The sequence below is a fragment of the Chelonoidis abingdonii genome, chromosome 5 (assembly GCF_003597395.2).
Source record: "Chelonoidis abingdonii isolate Lonesome George chromosome 5, CheloAbing_2.0, whole genome shotgun sequence".
Taxonomy (NCBI): Eukaryota; Metazoa; Chordata; order Testudines; family Testudinidae; genus Chelonoidis; species Chelonoidis abingdonii.
The window spans coordinates 33263439-33283793 of record NC_133773.1 but is presented as its reverse complement, the minus strand read 5'-3'; the positions used below and the strand labels follow the sequence as shown (position 1 = coordinate 33283793).

General features: G+C 44.2%; 1 protein-coding gene across 5 annotated transcripts in view; it reads left to right on the top strand.

Moving 5' to 3' along the window:
* The window catches only part of NPNT (nephronectin), a 77176-nt gene that overhangs the window by 11055 nt on the left and 45766 nt on the right, over positions 1-20355 (top strand). For 3 of the 5 annotated variants that reach the window (XM_032794239.2, XM_032794237.2, XM_032794235.2), the window contains exon 3: positions 6945-6995. The exons of the other annotated variants lie outside the window; for them this stretch is intronic. In XM_032794239.2, coding sequence (XP_032650130.1) covers positions 6945-6995 — 51 coding nt within the window. The remainder of the gene's footprint in view (positions 1-6944; positions 6996-20355) is intronic. 5 annotated transcript variants of the gene reach the window in all.

Genomic DNA, 20355 nt, shown 5'->3' with positions numbered 1-20355 from the left:
AAAGGTTCCGTGTTTCTCTTTACACACCCATTGCCCAATTTGTTAGTGGTTGAGGAGGCCAACCAGAAAAATAAATAGCAATATTTCTGGTCTGCCCCATCTGATAAGTATAGCAAGAGGATGGACTTATTTGGCTGCAAAGTGTATTCATCTTCCACCTTACAATTTAGGGTGGTGAGCTATGTGGCTCTATTAGCAAAGTATGACCACAGGAACTACACTAAATTCATGGAATTTATTAATGACATTCCTGAGGACAAGCAGCGATAATTTAAAGCTGTGGTCTCTGAGGGACAGATGATATCCCATATGGCTCTTCAGGCCGCCCTTGATGCTGCTGACATGGCTGCCAGATCCACCACCACAGCCATTGTCATGCGGTGAGCCTCATGATTCGGTTCCTCTTCCATCCTATGGGAGATACAGAATGCTGTTCAATATCTTCCTTTCGATGGTGAGAAACTATTTGCAGCAAAAACGAAGAACCCAACAAATGACACCCTCCCCCGCCACCATCCACAGCGTCTCAGCCTCCTCCACCGAACAAGCAGATCTGAAGCTTTAGTGAAGGGTATAGAAGACCTCCCACCCACCCCAGCGCGTACTGCAACCATCCATCCTTTTGGACACCATCTACTCCCATTCCTCACCAACTGGGAAGCTATCACTCTGGCAAATGGGTCCTAGAAATCATCCCATCGGGCTATGTCATCCTCTTCCTCGCCATGCCCCCCCCCCGTCCCTCTTCAGGGCCCCCTCTCACGAACACTTGCTTCTACAATTAGGAGCAGTGGAGTGGGTACCCACTCAATGCTGAGGGAAGGGATTTTATTCCTGCTATTTCTTGACCAAAAAGAAAAGTGGGGGGATGGCGACCTAGTCTCGATCTTCAACAATTAAACAGGTTAGTCAAGAAACAAAAACTCAGGATGGTTACACTGTCAACAATCATTCCGATGTTGGAGCAGGGAGATTGGGGGATCATTATTTTTTTTCTTATATGGATGACTGTCTCCTGAAGTCTCTCACATTGTCGGAAGCTGTTCGAGTGACCTACACAACCGTAAATTGCTTCCACAGCCTTGGCCTGCAAATAAACATAAACAAGTCTACTTTACATCCTACCCAGCAACTAAACTTCATAGAAGCCCAACTCAATTCCACCACAGGTCTCACGTCACTTCTAAAGAACAGATTTCGCACACTGAGCAACTTCATTGTGAGGGTACGGAGCAGCCCACAAGTCACTACCTGACACTGCCTACAACTTTTAGGCCACATGGCCGCATGCACATTCGTTTTCGTGAACGCATGCCTGTGCATTCGATGCGTACAGGGCTGGCTAGCCAGTCTACAAACCCAACATGCACAGACCAAGCAGACTTATGCCCTTAAAAGTCAAAGATTTGCTCATATGGTGGACCCTTCTTTCTACCTGTGTTTTGGGGTCCCCTTCTATTAGGATCCTCCCTCTATTATCATCATGACAGATGCATCCCTCACTAACTGGGGAGCACACATGGACCATCTCACGACTCATGGCCTCTGGTCTCCTACAGAAACCACGCTTCATATAAACCTCCTAGAGCTCCGAGATATCCACAATGCCTGCCCCCATTTTCTTCCTCTCATCAAGAACCACAAGATCAGAGTCATGACGGACAACATCTAATGTATGTTTTACATAAACAGACAAGGGGAAGCTCAATCCCACTCCCTGTGCAACCGAAGCTATAAAACTTTGGAACAAGTGCCTCCAACACAAATATTCATATCTCAGTCTCGTGCCTCCCAGGTTGTCAGAACATTATGCTGAACGTTCTGATGATACTCCCAAATCCTCCTTCCAAAACTGGCACGTTCTTTAAGGGATGCTACAACACCTGAAATAATTGAAAGAGCTTCCAATCATTTTGGATTATGCCACTGATGTTTTCCCAGAATCAGTTTGTGAACACCAGTGCATATTTAAGTTAGCTATCTAAGTCCATATTGAGGTTCCTAAATAAAAATAGCAAGATTTTCAAAGGCATTGAACACCTGCAGCTCCAGATGACTACAACAAGATTTGTATGGGCTCAGCACTCAGAAAATTGACCCAGTGGGATTTAGGAGCCTAATTTTAGAGACCTTTAAAAATACTGACCCTATACCATAACAGCCAGTGAAGGATCAAACAGTGTTTCAGGGATTTATAGATCTGATGTGGAGATTTGGCTTGTGGATTAAACCTGGCATTCAAAGGCTAACTTTGAAGTGACCAAAACTTTTAAAACCAATGTAATATTTTAATTGGCAGTTTATTTTTATGTATTAATAAAAATGGAGATATTCAGATATTGAGGCCCTGATCCTGCAAATTGCCCTGCACAGGCAGATCCTTGCAGTTGTTCGGAGCTCCCTTGATTTCAGTGAGCCTGTGAATGTACACAGTGATTGGTCCATGTGGAGTAATCTATAGCATTTCAGCTTTAGTTTGCTTTTTGCATCTTAAAATTCCAAAACTGAAATTACTTCATAAATTTCCAGTTGTGCAACCCTTACTTGTGTAGTAGTATTGTCTGAGCAAGTGCAAGATATGGATGCTTAAAAATATGAAGCGCTCTTGGATTTTTACATAATGCCTATTGCTGTGGTATCTAAGTGCTGCACAAAATTAAAGCCCCGTTCGTGTGTGTTTTCCCCCCCCTCACTTCCTGTCTTCCTCCAGTGTATTTTGTTTACAGCATAGATACCCATGGTACTCTTTTTTTTTCTAATTAAATTGTATGCATTTTTACATATGTGCCTGCACGCAGTGAATGCACTTTGAAAGCATGTATGAATAACTGTTACAGGACAAGCCTGTCACTTGATTAGCTTAAGATAACTAACTGATGAATCAGCTAGGGTTCAATGGTTCCCTCAGTTGTAGTAGTGCAAAGAGGACCTTCTATGTGGAAAACTCCTGTTTTGTAACCAACTTTGTGATAGACACACTGTCCATTCCGAAGGCCACCTCCATGGTCTGAAATGTGCAGCTGGGTATGGGATGAGCCAAGATAGGAAAGATTTGGGCATGCGTCATCCCACCCACTTCACTGTGTGTGTGTGTCTGTCTCTCTCTCTCTTTCTCTCTTGCGCACACACACACTTACCTCCCTGCCTCCCTCCAGGCACCAACTGAAAAGTTAATGCAGCATCAGACTGCTTGAATTGTTCAGCCTCCATATCTATGATGGGAAATTCCTGGGCAGATGGAGATTCCTGAGGCAACTCAAGGGAATCCTGGCAGCCTATCTCCAATGGAGCTTCACTGCCAGTGGTCTGATGGAGCACTGAAAGTCCCAGAGCTGGTACTGTGCCTCTTTATGACCAGCCCTGGCCTCTGTATATTCTAGGATATCCACAGAGCTTGAGGGCAGTCCTCGGATTCAGAGAATACCCTATGAAGGGTCAGTAGTTGTCTTCTCACCAGGGTTGCCTCCCCTGGATATTTCTATTTGAGAGGGCAATCCAGGCCTAAACTTGCAAATGTTTCTGTTGGGCCAGATGTTGGTGTAAATCAGCAAAGCTCCACTGCAGTCCGTGAAGCTGTGCTGATTTACACTAGCTGAGGATCTGGCTCAACCGTGCTGAGAAATATGTCAACCAGCTAGATGACGCGTATAAACAATGCATCCAACATTACTTTATACTGAAGAGGATTATTCTGGGGTTTAGCATAACAGCTCAGGTACAGGATGAAAAAGATATTGTTTCAATGCAGTGCCTTATCAATGAAATTATGTGGCCCATGAAACTCTTGATTTTTTTTCAGCATGAGTGTGGCAGTTCTGTGCCTACCAACAATTCAGTGTGGTTTGTTTCAGGGTACTCTCCACTTCCCATTACTTTATCTAAGCAATAATCTGAGTTCATCATCGGAACAGTGTTTCTTTGTTTGATTTATTGGTCCATTTGATTGAATTATTCACTTCTACGTTGCTAAACAAGAACCAAGATTCTATTTAGATTACAAATGTTTTTGTGGTTCTTTCAGTGGCCATATAAGATTGTTTCTATATGTCCATATATTTCTTATGTAAGATGCACCTGCTTTGTACTTGCCCGCATGCCTATTTGCAGCTCAGTTGTATGCCAGTTTTACAAAGTTAAGCTACACTAAACATTCATGCTGTGCATTACCCAGAGAACATTTGTCTCCCATTTTAAAGTGTCTGAAATTGTAGCTGAAGTATAACAGTCAAGATATAAATGTATTTTAGTAAATAAGGTTTCGAGAATGAGAGACTTTATTAAGATAAAGTAGAAACTAATGTAAATCTTTTTAAAAAAAATAGCTCTAAAATCAATTTGAAGTTTCATTTTGAATGCAGATTGGACAACTCCTTTGCTAGGGAGAGTGGTAGGAAGAAATCTTCTTCCTACATTCAAATACGTGCCAATATGAAGGCTAAATCCTCAGCTGAAATAAAATGGTAGCTATTCGGTGAGCTCCTCAGCTGGTATGAACTGGTACAGCTCCATTGAGGTCAATGGAGCTATACCAATTTATACCACCTGATGATTTGGCCATTTGTCTTCAAATATATAATGCCATTGGACAGAAAGGTAAAAGTGACATATCAGTAGGAAGTGTTTAACGGAAATTCCTAGAATAGATTTTATTTTTTTTAATAGTGATATAATTTATGCCCATCAGCCATCCAACAATGGAACTCTCCTTAGCAATAACAGTCTCTGTGAGATGTCCTGAGAAGTCTTTAATTAAACGATAGATGCTATTTTAAGTACACCTATCTATCATCTTGCACCATTAAAGTAACTGAGCATCTTATAAAGAGATCTTAACAAAAATAGGCCAATGATCAAATTTCCTACCATCTTCCAGTGAAGTAATTGTGATTGTTTTAATGGCATAGGTGCAGGGCAGTCAAAGGAATTAAACAATTCAATATTCATCCCATTGGTAAAAGTACTGTATAAGACTACACAAACCAGCCTCAGTCATGCAGAAGTGGCTTGGTAGTTTTAGCTAAACATAGTAAAATGCAGAGCTTTTATATTACTGACACCAGGGTGTGGGGATATCACAAGTATACACAGAGGGTGCTAGAAATGCAGATGTAACCAAGTGCTTTGCTGGAAATTTTGCATGATGCTGCCTTCTCACAATAGCTGCGAAAAAACTATATGGTAAATGCTGCTGCTGCTGCTGCTCTTCCTGTCTCTATGAGATAAAATAAATATTTTTCTAAATGGTGTAATATATTGATAAACATTTTAAAGAGAACTGCAAACACAAGGGTTTATACTCTCATTGATGCCTGCATGAAGGTTTTTTGTAGCTCTCATTAGCATTGATGGGAGTTACCCATATAAATCCCTTCATGCATTAATGGGAGAATAGGCCTCATTGTTTAGGATTCCTGTTTTCTGGGCATAACAATGCTTTAAATGGTGGAAATGCATTTCTGTATAGTCTAAGATGCACTAATCTCAACTAAAAGCAAAACCATGCTTTGTGTCGCTAACGAGCCTTGGAAATACTGGGTTGAGACAAATTGGCTGTTTCCTAGAGGGCCCATTAAAATCAATAGGATTTTTGCCATTGACTTCAGTGACTGCAGGGTTGGGGTCTAATTTAATCCAGTATAATTCGCTAGATTTGGACATATGCAATATATTGATATATATCTATTTTATACATATCTATTTTATGTAAAGGAACAGAAGTTTTTTGTGCATCTTCACATATTCTAAAAAATAATAGACATTTGTATACAGAACTGCACTACTGCTTTAATATTGCTATGTAAAACAATACTGTGGTTTTGCTATTTTTATTCAGTTACATTTTTCAGTTCAAAAGCATGTTGTTTTAAAATATCAGAAAATATTTTAAGTGGTGTTAAAGAAACAGTATCCTCCTCTCTCAGATTGCACCCATTCCATCCTAGCTTTTTTCCAGTAATGTGGTTTGGCTATTTAGATTTTTCTCTTGTAGCTCTTAAATGTTACGCTTAGGGCCTGTTCCAAAGTTGATGGAAATCCTTCCACTGACTTCAATGGGCTTTGGAACAGAACTTTAGGGACTTCTTCTTCTTTTTCTTCCTTGTTCTACACTGATGTAACCAGTGTAAGTGAAATCAGAATCACATCCTGTGATGCTGGAAAATCAAGTACTGTAAGTTTCAGGCTCTTACAGTAAAATCACATAACGTGTCAATCAGTGCTACTTAATGTAACTGACAGTCCATTTTATTCGCAATTATTTGAACTGGGAAACACAAATCTGTGTGTTGCATTTTATTTTGTTTTCGGTTATTTGATTACATATGCTAGTAAGAGTAGAAAAGGTTGTTAAGTATTAGCTTTAATTTAGATGACAATCAAAATTGAAACACTGTAAAGATGACCAGCAATTTATATGCCGGCATCTTTATTGGTGACAACTGTTCCGGTGTGTAAAGTGCACATTTTTTTTAATTACGGAAAAGTTAGTATCCAGATGCTAACTCTTTATGTTGGCTATATGGGAAAATCTATATGAGCTTGTATATTTAAATGACAGGATACTGTCTCTTTAAGAAAACCCTGTTTATGTTCTGTTATTGAAAACATTGAACTTGAACCCTGAAATAAGATGATTTTTACAGCTGGATTTTTACAGCTATTCTTTGCCAAGCTCATTGACTGACTGAATAAGAATAGCATAACATCATTAATTGTAATCACTTTTATGTCACATAATGTATTTGTTAAATCTCAGAACAAAATAGTAAGGTGTTTCCATTTTTAAATATGTTCCAGAATTTTTTTTATTTCAGAGAAGCTTTGACTGTTAAATGTGTGTAAGTCTCCAGGAACGTAGCAAGTTGATAAAAACCCAAGCCAAGTCCATCTTCCTTACAGGGGGAAAAAAAAGCTGGAATTTCTTTTTTTGGACATTTGTTTTGCAGCTTTCTACGTCTTAAGGCAGAGAATAGCCAGAATAAGGTGCCAGCTCAAAGGTTAGCTGAACATATTTCTTGAAATAATTTTGGCAAGCCTATGTCTTGGTGGCATGGTCTCATAATCAGAAGTTTACATGAGAAGTATAAAGAAACTTTAATAGATATTAATTTTAAAATTTATTTATTTTTATTTATTTTGATGGGGTGGGAGGAAATTTATAGAAAGATGACTGTTTTACCTGCAAATCTAATGACTGATGTAAATTTAATATTTAAATAATCATGGGCTTTTGTTCAAGGTCCAAGCAATGTTTTTCCTGTCTGGAAATCTAATGTACTTTCAATGCCACATTTACAACCAGATGAATTCAAGAGGCCTGATTCTGCTCTCACCTACATCACTGTGAATATGGAGTAACTTCACTGTTAAATTTGTGTAAATCAGATCCAAGTTCTCTAGTGCAACCAAACATGATGGTACTCACCCTAACCTGCCTTTATTAGGAATTTAAAATTCAGTGATTATTGAATCTGTGAAAAATTCAAGTAACAAATATTTCAAAACAAACATTTGTGTTGGTGAAGAGCGCTTGTATAAAATATTGTTGTGAAGTGACTAAAGCCACTTAACATGTAAACTGCAAAATTTGCCCCAAAATTAAATAAATATATGATCACTTCTTCCGGGGGGAAATTTTTCACTTGGTTTCTAAGGAAAACACTTAAACACATACTTAACTTCAACCACATTCCTAAGTCCCATTGATTTCAGTGGGGACATTAGCATGTGCTTAAAGTTAAGTATGTGCCTAAGTGCTTTGCTGAACAGGGATTGGGGTCTGAATTTACATGTGCATTGTAGGACCCTGCAAATAGCTATAATCAAGCAAAGAGTTTATTACCACACTAATCTCATTGTTCACCATATATAATCTTGATGTGCAATTGCCACGTGTATAGGCAAACTGGATAGTCCTGAGTTACTTGTACAAATGTAGTAGTTGTGCATCTAACAGTAGAGACTTAACTTTAATGTTGACATTGTGCCTCCTGAATGCTATAGGTAAGTGTAAATGGTTTTTGAAAGATGTTTTGAATGAGTCTTTAGAAAAAGCATGCATATATATGTAATATTTTATATAATGTATTAAGGAGTCAGTGGATGGGGCCGGGGGTGGAGAGGAGCCCTTGGCTGGCTGAGAGGAGCAAGTGGTGGGCAGGGGAGAGCCAGTGGGCTGGTGGGGTCTCGGGGTGCAGTGCAAGTGGAGTCGGGGCCTCTTCTGAGCATGGGTTCAGCTCCATGGCGCCACTGGTGCCATTGTAATCCCGGTACTGCCTAGAAATTGTACGTTTGTACGTCTAATTCTGTTGTTTAGAAAATAACATTATTCTGTAGTGAGTAATTCTATACTGTATGTTATGGTTATGGTATACTGGAAATGTATTCCTTGGGTAAGACATTTTTATAATCCAATCTATTGTATCGTAGGTTAGACATTATTTTATATACATTTGGGCAGTAAAAGTAAGAGCTGATCTGGTCCATTTTATAAGATAGATTAACTAGATCAAAATTCATGTGGATAAAGCAGATTGCTAAAGTTTTACTGAGTGTGTAAAGAAATGTACTGTTGTTTGTCCCTGTAAATATGCTAGGAAGGTGATGGAGGCATAGTTTCCAGGCATCAGGGAGAAGACATTGGTGGTTTTTAGAGAGAGATAAGGAGTCATTAACCAGAGGGAACAGTCCATTGGTCACAACATAACAGGGATCCTGTTTCAAGGTTCCTGTATGTGAATTCATTTGTTTCCCTCAGGGTAGAAGTCTGGCATTGGGGGAACGCAGGGAATGGACAGGAGAAGGAGATTCAGGAGAAGCATTGGGAAGTAAGTATGTGGAGGATTTGAAGATTAGGAGAGAGAATTTGTTCCGTATTCTGAAGTGAACAGGCATCCAATACAGGTATCTGAGACTGAGTGATGTATTACTGTCTCCAGGCAGGTGCATATGTGAGCAGCTGCATTTGGACAAATTGAATTTCAAAAAATTGCGTTTTAGGGGGGACCATAAAGGAGGAGTTTATATTCCTTAGGAAGAGCAGTTGAAAGCAGAGCAGTTTTGGCAGAAGAATGGTCAAGACAGTTTGTTTTTGATGTAGGTGATCTGGGAAAGGTAGAAAACAAGTTAGTTCACGGTCAAGTTGAACATCTGACTTATGAAGATTTGAAGTGAAGTTCAGATTTAAATGGAGTAGGCGGAGAGCAGGTGGCAATATGAATAGAATATCTTGTGGCTATAATATATGAAGGAAGTTCTACAGAACAAGATGACAAGCCAAAGACACACAAACCGAGAAAAGGGGGAAAACAGTGAAGAGTAATATAGATTTGAGTATATTCTGCATAGAAGTGATATTCAAGGATGAATTAAAAAAGAAGTAGCTGGAGACATTCAAAAAGATCCCAGGATGCTTGGGGACACCTTAGTAGAAAAATCTGGAATTTCTGTTGTCTGTCACAATATCCATCTCCTGCTCCTGGGGGAATTCTGCACGACTGCATGTGCACAGAATTCTTTGCTTCCCCATAGAAAAATGACTTTCTGATGGGAAACCAAAAGGAAGCCACAAGAGTGGTCACACTCACCTTCCTGGCAGTGTGGGTGTGTTGTTTCAGGCCCTTGGAGGAGTTATTGGAGAGGTAAATCATCGTGGGTTGGGGTGGGCTTGGGGACACCCTGGCTGGTGCTTCCTGCCCTGCAGTGGGCTCGACTGCTAGTCCTGGCTGGGCAGGGGAGGATGGATCTTCTTCCTCTGCAGGGAGTGCCTGGGGCTGGGGCCAGATTAGACCCACACCTGGAAACCTCGCCTGGCTGCCAGAAGCTCCGCCTCCCCTCACTTCCTGCCCCTATCGCTCCTCAGCAATGGGGGAAGGGCTCACTATATGGGGAGCTGCTCTCCCATCTGCCGAACCCCCGTGCAGCTGGATCCCCCCATACAGAGAACCCCTGCCCCGAGCACTCTGCACCAGAACCCCCACCCTGCCAAGCCTCACTTCCTGCATCCGGAAACGCTCTGGACCCGGACCCACCACGAGCCACGCTCCCCCTGCATCCAGACCCTGGTTGAGACCCTCTTCCCTGCATGCAAAACCCCTGCACCCAGGCCTCACTCCCCCTGCATCTGAACCCCCAACCTGCATCTGGATAACTCCCCACTGAGCCCCCAAAACTTGAACCATCACTCTAGTAAGCCCCATCTGCCCTGCACCTGGACCACCCTGATGATCCCTCCACACTTGGACTCCCACCCCTGTGAGCCCCAGCACCTGGACCCTCCCCAACCAAGCTTCCCTCTCTCAGCGCTGGCCCCCCTGCTGAGCCCCCAAATGCCCTGCTGAACCCCATCCCTCCACACCCAGACACCTCTCCCACCCTGCTGAGCCCCAAACACCTTCACCTGGGCCTCGCTGCAGAGTCTCATTTCCCTGCACCCGGAACCCCACAACAAGCCCCGGATCATCCAGATCCCTCCTGTACCTGGACCCCACACCAAGTCACCTGCACCCAGATTGCCCCACACAGAACTCTCATCCCATACTGGGATTCCCCCACACTAAGCCCCTCCACATTTGGATTCTGTTGGACTGAGCCTGCCTGTTCTACATTTGGGGCCAGGGCTTGCCATGCATGTGAGATTGTCCCTCTCGCTATCTTGGTGAGCATGGCATGGAGGTGCAGGGCCCTGGGGTGTTTCTGGAGCAGGCCTGGCCCTTGTACTTTGTCAGGATCAGATGCAGCCTCACTTCTGAGTCTGTGTTCCAAGGAGGTGGGGTGAGGAGGCTGCAGGGTGATCTCCCACCTCCATGCAGCCAGTGGCCTGTGTTCCCCACTGCCATGCTGGAGCTTCCACATTTATTTATTGACAAATAAAATATACAGAATTTTAAAATATTGTGTGCAGAATTTTTAATTCTTTGATACAGAATTCTCTCAGGAGTAATCTCTCTTGGAGGCTAGTTTAGAATCTAATTCTGTGTGACTGCAAAAACTGGTTTGCCTGAGCAGGGCCGGCTCCAGGCACCAGCTTATCAAGCAGGTGCTTGGGGCGGCAACTCCGGAGCGGGACAGCACTTTGGCGGAGGGTCCCTCACTCCATCTGGGAGTGAAGGACCTCCTGCTGAATTGCCGCAGATCGCGATCGCGGCTTTTTTTCCGCTGCTTGGGGCGGCAAAACCTCTGGAGCTGGCCCTATGCCTGAGCCTATTCTACAATAGTCATGTGAATTCTTGTTCCGCAAGCATTTTGTGAAATCACTATGATAACCTGTTAACATTTTTAAACAAACATTTATACATGGATCTTTGGTCAAGTTAAAAGGGACAGTTAGTGCCATGCCTATTTTCAGCTGTAGTATCTGGCTAGTCAATCACTGACGGGCTTATTTTCACTGCAAAATGGATTGATTCTGCTGTCCAAGATCTTTTCAGCCAAGTGCAAACAGGTTCAATGAATAAAGCTCAAAATAGAGATGATAAAGTTTCTTACGAAATGTGTGCAAGTAACATATCCTTGCTTGTACTTTACTACCTGTTGGGATGTCAGTTTCAAAACCTGCAGAGAAGGAATTTTGGGGGAAGCAATTGATATTGAAATTTATAGTAATAGCAACAGCTACAAAATAGAAATGCTATTAAGGAATCAGTCTACATTATAAAACTGTATTTTGTAGATGCTTTTGACTTTATGGAACAAAATTACTCTTTGGACTTAAATTTCTCATGCTGCTTTTCCACACAAAGGTGATTATAAAACATTGTTATGATTCTATATGGCAGCTTGTGAAGGCTGTGGCCCTTTGGAATTCACTTTCTCCCTCTGTAACAGCCTGAATTTGTCAGCCTTCAGGTTGTGCTGCAAAGTCCATCTTTTCTCCTTGCCTTATGCAGAAATATGTGTCGAACAGTGGTGGAATGCTATAAACTATCTACACAGCATGGCTGAGTTACAGCTGCTGTGAGACTTCCTCTGAAATCTTTAAGAACGTGAACACCTAAAAGTAATCAAAACATCATATTGAATTTCAGCTACCAAGCACAACTGTGTGTGCCTTAAAATACACAAAATATGTGCTAATAAAACGAGTTCTTCATACATAGTGTTTAATGTCAAATATGGATTTCCAAACGCTTGTTTCATATGTGAAGTATGCATCATCACATCATACTTAGTTTGTCTTGAGCATGAATGTATGTTTTGGTATTTTAGCAGTTAAAAGTGGATTTGATTTAATAACAGAACCTGCATTCCATATTTAATGTCTGACTTTCATCTTACAAATAATTATTTTGACAGTGGTTTGTTTGTTTTTTTTCCATTTAAGTGTAATGACATAGTATATGCCTTCTGTTTTCTATGCTATGACCACATTCCAGTGCAATATCAGCTGTTTGGTTGACTGACAAGATCAATATCCAGGGGCGGCTCCAGGCCCCAGCACGCCAAGCGTGTGTTTGGGGCGGCATGCCGTAGGGGGGCGCTCTGCCGGTCGCTGGGAGGGCGGCAGGCAGGATGCCTTCGGTGGCATGCTTGTGGAGGGTCCGCTGGTCCCATGGCTTTGGTGGACCTCCCGCAGGCGCGTCTGCGGGAGGTCCACTGGAGCTGCGCGACTGGCAGAGCACTCCCCGCAGCATGACGCCGTGCTTCGGGCGGCGAAATGTCTAGAACCGCCCCTGTCAATATCTTTCATTGTTATTGTTTGCAGTGTTGTAGCTGTGTTGGTTCCAGGATATGAGAGACTCAAGGTGGGTGAGGTAATGTCTTTTATTCAACCAACTTCTGTGAAAGGTAATCACTCTGATTACCTTTCCAATCTGAAGAAGAGCTCTGTGGGGCTTGAAAACTTCTCTCTTTCATCAACAGAAATTGTTCCAGTAAAAGATATTACCTCACCCTCCTTTCCTCTCAAGCAGGATCAAAGCAAACAACCACATGAAAATGGCAGCATTGGATGATAAAGTTACAGGACCTCTTCTCTAAGGTCTTGTCTACACAGGGATAATTAGTAAAGTTCATCCAAATAAACTTAGGGTGTGAATTTAAAGTAGATTAGTTAAACTGCATTAAGCCCCGGTGTTGGCTATCTCATCCAGAATTAAAGTGGCCTTAATTCCGTTTATCTTAATTCACTTCAGAATGCAGGCTGGCTAATTCAGTGGCTCCCAAACTTTCCAGGTTACTGTACTCTTCTGGGAGTCTTGCGAACCCTCAAATTTCACCTCACTTAAAAACTACTTGCTTAGAAAATCAGACATAAAAATGTTACTGCGTGCTATTTCTGAAATTGCTTACCTTCTCATTTTTACTATATAATAATAAAATTAATCAATTGGAATATACGGTAAATATTGTACTTACATTTCAATGTATAGTACATAGATCAGTATGAAGAAGTCATTGTCCATACAAAATTTTAGTTTATACCGACTTTGGTGCTTTTTATGTAGCCTGTTGTAAAACTAGGCAAATAGCTAGATGAGTTGATGTACCCCTGGTTGAGAACCATTGAACTAATCCACTTTAAAAATTCAATCGAATTAACTTTCCTGAGTGTCCCCGTGTAGACAAATACAAAGAATCAAATATTCCTTCACTAAAATATGTAAACATATTCATGTTTGAGTTTTAACAAAGATAAAAGCCTGATTCATCTCTCACTTAGAGTAGTGTAACTCTGCTGAATTCGTTTGAGTCATCCTGGTGGGCCATATCCTGAGCTGGTGTAAATTGTCAAGAGATCCAATAATGGAGGTCTGACAACTTACACCAGCTAAGGATATGGCCATAGTGCTTAATATTTTTAAAAGATATGTTATCTAGAAATATCCTTCTTCGGTGCATGAATCTTCGTTCAAGATCCATTGAAATCTAATGTAAAACCTGTTTGCAGATTTTCTCTTGATAGTATATCATGTCTTTCTTTTACTATTAAAATTTACATCAAAATGGGATCTTGGTTGCTTAGCAGTTGTCCACTCATATTGCTCAGCTGAAGGCACTGACCCAGTCCTGCTCCCATTAAAGTCACTTTTCCCATTGATTCTAATGGAAGGAAGATTGATCCCAGAGGCCCTTTTGCTTCTTCATCACTATTACCCTTTGTTACTGACACAAAATGATTGTGATATCACAAACAGATGGTTATGGTGAGCAACTAGAAAGTAGAAGTATAAAGCAACAAAGATCCTGTTTTCATGCAAGTGTCCTTGTTAATTAAAAAAATAAAATAAAAAGGGAACCAAAATGCGAAAATAAATGTGATGCAGCAGAATTGTTTCTCAGTAGAATATTTTTTTATTTTTCCATGAGGTCTCAACTACTCTTTTTAATCAAAACATACTTTCCATCAGTTCCCTTAGTAAGGCACCACTTTAAACAAAAATTGGCTAGGCAGATAATTGCCTTGGGAATTTTAGAGAATTCACTTTAGGAATGTATCATGCTTCCAGGGCCAGTGCAAGGATGTTTCGCGCCCTAGGCGAAACTTCCACCTTGCGCTCTCCGCCCCGTGCCCCTGCCCTGAGGCACCCCCCTGCCCCAGCTCACCCCTGCTCCGCACACGAGCATGAGCACCCCGTTGCTGCTTCACTTCTCCTGCCTCCCAGGCTTGCGGTGCCTGCGCTGATTGGTGCTGCAAGCCTGGGAGGCGGGAGAAGTGATGAAGCCACAGTGTGCTCAGGGAGGAGGCGGGGCAGGGGTAAGCTGGGGCGGGGAGTTTCGCTGCGTGCTGCCCCCCCCCCCCTTACTTGCTGCAGGCGGCCCTCCCCGTGCTGCCCCAGCTCCCTCTGCCTAAATGCCGGTGGCAACTGGGGCGGCCAAAGACCCAGCTGCCGCAGTCGCTGCCAAAGAAAATCCTAGCACCCTAGGCGACTGCCTAGGTCGCCTAAATGATTACACTGGCCCTGCATGCTTCCTTTAAGGTTTGCTGGTTCGCGGATGGTATGATATTCTCTCTCTCATTTGGTGTACATGTTTCAACATCATCACAACAATAACATCACAACATTTTTAAACAGGAAAAAAGCTATTTAGTTAAAAGATGTTGACCTGGACTAGCGTGAAGAGACATCTCAATATTAGGGGCTTTGTCTTGTTATAGGCAACTATACCCCACCCAACCCCTCCAGCCGCTGGAAGAAAAAGTATCTGGATTTTTCACACTTCTTATCTGGTCACCCTGTCCTAGACTACAGAACAATCTTATTTCTATAACTGTATTCTTTTGGATACTCTTTGGAGGAAAACATCTTGCATTTTACTAACAGTGACCCCTATGCCTTTCAAATAAAGTGACAGCTAAAAAAAACATTGCTACTCACATACTCTTTGGGACAGATCTGGCAGCAAATCAGTTACAATCTGTCAGAAAACCCATGAAGTGTAATGTTCTGTATCAGAAACAAATCTTAAATTGAAAGAATGTTGATCAAGGTCTTATTGCCCTCTCTGGAATGGAGAAGAAACGTCACAGGCCAGATAATGGTGGTGGTTTTTTTCTTTCTTCATTTTAAACCAAACCAGGTGGTAGAGTACAAGCATTACTTGTGATTTATGGATGCAGGTAGAACAAACTCTTTCTACCCTAAATTGCTTTAGTGGGCACAATTGTGTAAACTGCAAATTCGGTGATCTTTTAATCAGATGGCATGGGATCAGTGGCACAGGTGCAGCAAACAGAGCTATAAACAGGGGAGACTGAGTAGGGGTTCTGTTAGAGGAGAAAGGAGGCATTAGTCCCTAGTCTTTAGGGGCAGCGAGTGAGGTTTTTGTGGGTGTGGTGTGTGTTTTCTGGTTTGCATGTTTTTTTTTCTCCCTTTGTTCAGTTTGTAGACGCTGGTAGGGGGCAGTGTACTGTGAGAGCAGCAGAGTCCTGATTGAGGGCGGGTCTTCCCTGATGTAGGGTGGGCCTATAAAGGCAACTAAACAGTCTGCTAGTGGTAAAGGTGCAGCAAACAGAGCTGTGAACAAGGGAGTTTGTAAGCAGAGTTTGGGGTGGGGGTGCAGTGGTTTTTTGTTTTGTTTTGTTTTGAGGTGTGTTTGCCCCGCCCTCCCCTCACACCTCTTAACAGGAATTTAGGCGGGAAGGCTAATGACAGGTACAGGGGCAGCAGTGGTAGTGACCAAAGTCATGGAAGAGACAATGAAGATGACCAGATGTGGAAGCTGTGGGATGTACGTGATTCTAGAGCGGGCACCTGAAAAGAGCTTTGTATGAAGTGTAGCCTGATAGAGAAGATCTGAGGTTTGAAGATGCAGGTGGAAATTATGGTTGCTCGAACCCCCTTCGAAACTCAGTTGATGGAGCAAAGGCAAGAGGAGGCTGAAGGGAAAAGTCAAGACCTGCAGATGCAAGCTGCACTGAAGAACTCAGAGGGGAGACTGCTGGGTGAAGAAAGTGGTCAGTGGTAGCATGTGACCAGGCAGAGGAACAGATCAGCTGGTGAAGGAGAAATAGAGCTCAGGAACAGGTTTGCTGAGTTGGAAAATGAAGGAGGAGCACAGCAGGCTGTAACTGAAGGAGGGGAGAGCAAGGAAGAAGAGAAGATTGGTTAGTCCTGTAAGAAGAGAGAAGCCGATGGATATGCCCAGAGTTCAGAGCCCCAGGAGGATACAGGATGACTTGCAGAAGATTACAAGGGAGAATAAGAAAGGATTGGCAGACAGAAAATCACATCACCCCCAGGAAAAAACAGGTCTACGTGATTGGGGACTCCCTATTAAGAAGAACAGACAGAGCTGACTTGGAGAACAGAAGAGTATGCTATCTGCCAGGAGCTAAGATACAGGCATTGGACCTCAGGCTGAAGAGGATCCTAGTGGTTCAAGTGATCATGAATAAGGCTGCGAGTTTGTCATGGAAGTCATGGATTCCATGACTTTTTGGGACCTCCGTGACTTCTGCAGCAGCCGGTGCGGCTGGCCTGGGGGCCAGTGAGTAGCTTGGACAGCCTCTGGGCCAGTCGCACCGGCCACTTTTGGGCACACTTGGGCCACCAGGCCCTCCTCTCCCAGCAGGTGTGGGAGGGGACTCAGAGCTGGGGGTTGGCGCACAGGAGGAAGTGAAGGCTCTGGGTGGCACTTACCTCGGAGTGGGGGCTGCCTGGAAGTGGCAACATCCCTTGGCTCCTAGGTGGAGGCGTGGCCAGGGGCCTCTGTGTGCACTGGCCCTGCCTCTGGGCCCTGCCCCTGGCTGCTCCCATTGGCTGCAGTTCCTGGCCAATGGGAGCTGTGGAGCCAGTGCTCGGTGTGGAGCCAGAGCACAGAGGTCACTGGCCACAGCTTCACCTAGGAACAGAGGGAGGGGTATGTTGTTGCTTCTGGGGAGGCGCAGAGCCAGGTAGGGAACATGTCAGTCCCGCCAGTCCGTCCCCAACACTAGCAGGGGTCCTGGGCTACGTGCCGCTGCTCCTGCCCAGCACCAGTGGGTGTCTCGGGCCACACACACTTCCTACCCCCGCCCCCCCCGCACCCATGGTGCCCACAGGCCACCCCTGCCCCTGAAGATTTAGTCGGGGTAGATAGTATAAGTCATGGACAAGTCATAGGCCGTGAATTTTTGTTTGGTAACTTTTACTAAAATTACCCCTTGACTAAAACGTAGCATTATTTATGAGTTAATTCCGTTTAAACTAAATGGAAGGATGAACAAAAATAGATCTGCTACAAGGGTCCTTGATTTCAAAAGAGGTAACCTTAATAAATTAAGAGAATTAATTAGGGAAGTGGACTGGACCGAAGAACTCAAGAATCTGAATGTGGTGGAGGCTTGAAATTACTTTAAGTCGAAGCTGTAGAAGCTATCTAAAGCCTGCATCCCCAGCAAGGAAAAATATGTGTAGATAAGCTTCTATAGCCCTATAAATAAGAAGAAAACAAGCAAAGAAAAAGTGGGACCAGTAAGCACTGAGGATGGGGATAATCTGGGCATGGCCCAACACCTAAACAAATACCTTGTCTCAGTTTTTAATGAGGCTAATGAAGACCTTAGGTATAGTGACTGATGTCCCAGACCTCCATGGTTGCGTTCTCTGAAATGCTTCCAGTTCCATGCGCAGGGCCAGTTAGACAGGCAGAACTACAGGGTCTCAATGCGTGGCTGAGACAAGGGTGTAGGGAGCAGGGGTTTAGATTTATTAGGAACTGGGGAGAAAAAAGGCCTGTTCAATTACATCATGTTATGACAGAAAGCTGAAAAGTGACAAATTTTTTAAGTGCTTATATACAGATGCTAGAGGTCTAAATAAGGTGGGTAAACTAGAGTGCCTCGTATCAAATGATATTAATATAATAGGCACTACAGAAACTTGGTGGAATGAGAATAGTCAATGAGACACAGTAATACCAGGGTACAAAATATATCAAAAGGACAGAACAGGTTGTGCTGGTGGGGGAGTGGCACTATATGTGAAAGAGTAGAATCAAATGAAGTAAAAACCTTAAATAAACCAAATTGTACTATTGAATCTCTATGGATAGTTATTCCATACTCTATTAATAAGAATATAGCCATAGGGATTTATTACCAGCACCTGGCCAGGATGGTGATAGTGACTGTGAAATGCTCAAGGAGACTAGAGAGGCTGGGTACATGTCACATCAGGATGGGATGCAGAGATAAAGCTTCTTGACACCATAAATGATGGATTCTTGGAGCAGCTAGTCCTGTAACCCACAAAAGGATTGGCAATTCTTGATTCAGTCCTAAGTGGAGCACAGGATCAGGTTCAAGAGGTGAATATAGCTGGACTGCGTGGTAATAGTGACAATAATATAATTAAATTTAACATCCCTGTGACAGGGAAAACACCACAGCAGTCCAATACTGTAGTATTTAATTTCAGAAGGGCAGAGCTGTAACTAGGTATTTTTGTGCCTGAGGCAAGAATATAAAATTGCGCCCTCCCCCAGGGCCGGCTCTTCGGCGGCGGGTCCCTCAGTCCCTGTCAGAGGGAAGGGCCTGCTGCCGAAGAATGAATGAAACGGCGGCAGTAGAGTCTGTGATTTTAGGGGGTCTAACTCATGATTTTTGACTGCTTGGGCTGGTAATGTTGCTTCCAAGATGATCTTTGGTTCCAGTCCAGTTCCAATCCAGAGAAGGACTCACAGGGGAGAGGAGGTGCTGGATATCAGCAGTGGCCACTAGGGATTAGCACGTGTCCTGAGAATGCTGGGAGTTCAGGTCTGCAGGGCAGGATCAGAGGTTGCAGGTTTGTAGAAATTTTGGTGGTGCCCAGAGCCCACCCCTGCCCAAACTCCACCTGCCCAAGGCTCTGGGAGGGAGTTTGAGTGAGGGAGGTCTGGGGTGCAGGCCTTAGGCTGGGGCAGGGGGTTGGGGTGCAGGCTCTGGGAGGGAGTTTGGGGATGGGAGAGGTGCAGAGGGATGGGCTGCAGGGGTGAGTTCTGTGGGTTGTGGCTGAAGATGAGGGGTTTGGAGTGTGGGAGGGGCTCAAGGCGAGAGTATGGGTAAGGGCTCTGTCTGGGGCTGGGAGGTTTGGGGTGTGGGAGGGGCTCAGGGCTAGAGTAGGAGTGTGGAGGGTGAGGGCTCTGGCTGGGACTGGGGATAAGGTGTTTGGGGTGCTGGAGGGGCTCAGAGCAGAGGATTGAGGGTGCGGTGTGGGGGGTGAAAGCTCTGACTGGGGTGGTGGGCTCTGGGGTGGGGCAGGGCTGGGGATGAGTTTGGGATGCAGGCAGGCTGCTCTGGGACAGGGGCCAGAGAGGAGGACTCCCCCCAGCCCTTTCCCTGCCGGCAGCAGCAAGCTCTGGGGGAGGAGCCCTCCCTTTCCTGCCCCCTCCCCAGCAGCACACTCACCCCCACCACTGTCACTGCATGTGCTCCTAGGGCCCCTCTCAGGTCCAGGAAGCTCCCTCCCCTCCTCCGTGGTGGGTGCCAGGGTGGGCTGCATGTGCCTCCTCCCCTGCTGTTGCCCCTGACTGTAGCCTCACTAGGGGTGAGGGATGGGGCTGCCTCCTTGCCCAACATGGGGTAGGAGCAGTGACTGCGGGCGGGGGGATCCCCTGTGCTGGTGGAGGGTCTCATTGGAAAATGAAAGGGTCTGAGAGGGGAAGCTCAGAGTCAGTCTGCCCTGGCAGTTGAGATGGGGGGCACCAGGACCCTGCGGCAGCAGATCCTGCAGGGAGGCAGCATGGAGCTGCAAGGGGGAGACAGGGACTCTCTGGGGCTAGGAAGGTGGCGAGGAGCAAGTCGAGGCCAGGATAGGTGCTGGGGTAGGTTGGGCGGGCAAGTGGGGCCGTGCCAGCGGCTTTTTTTTTTCCCTCTGCCGCTTTGTGCGCCCGAGGCAAGTGCCTCACTCGCCTCGCCCTGTTACAGTGCTGGTCAGTCTCCTGATATTTATTTGTTTT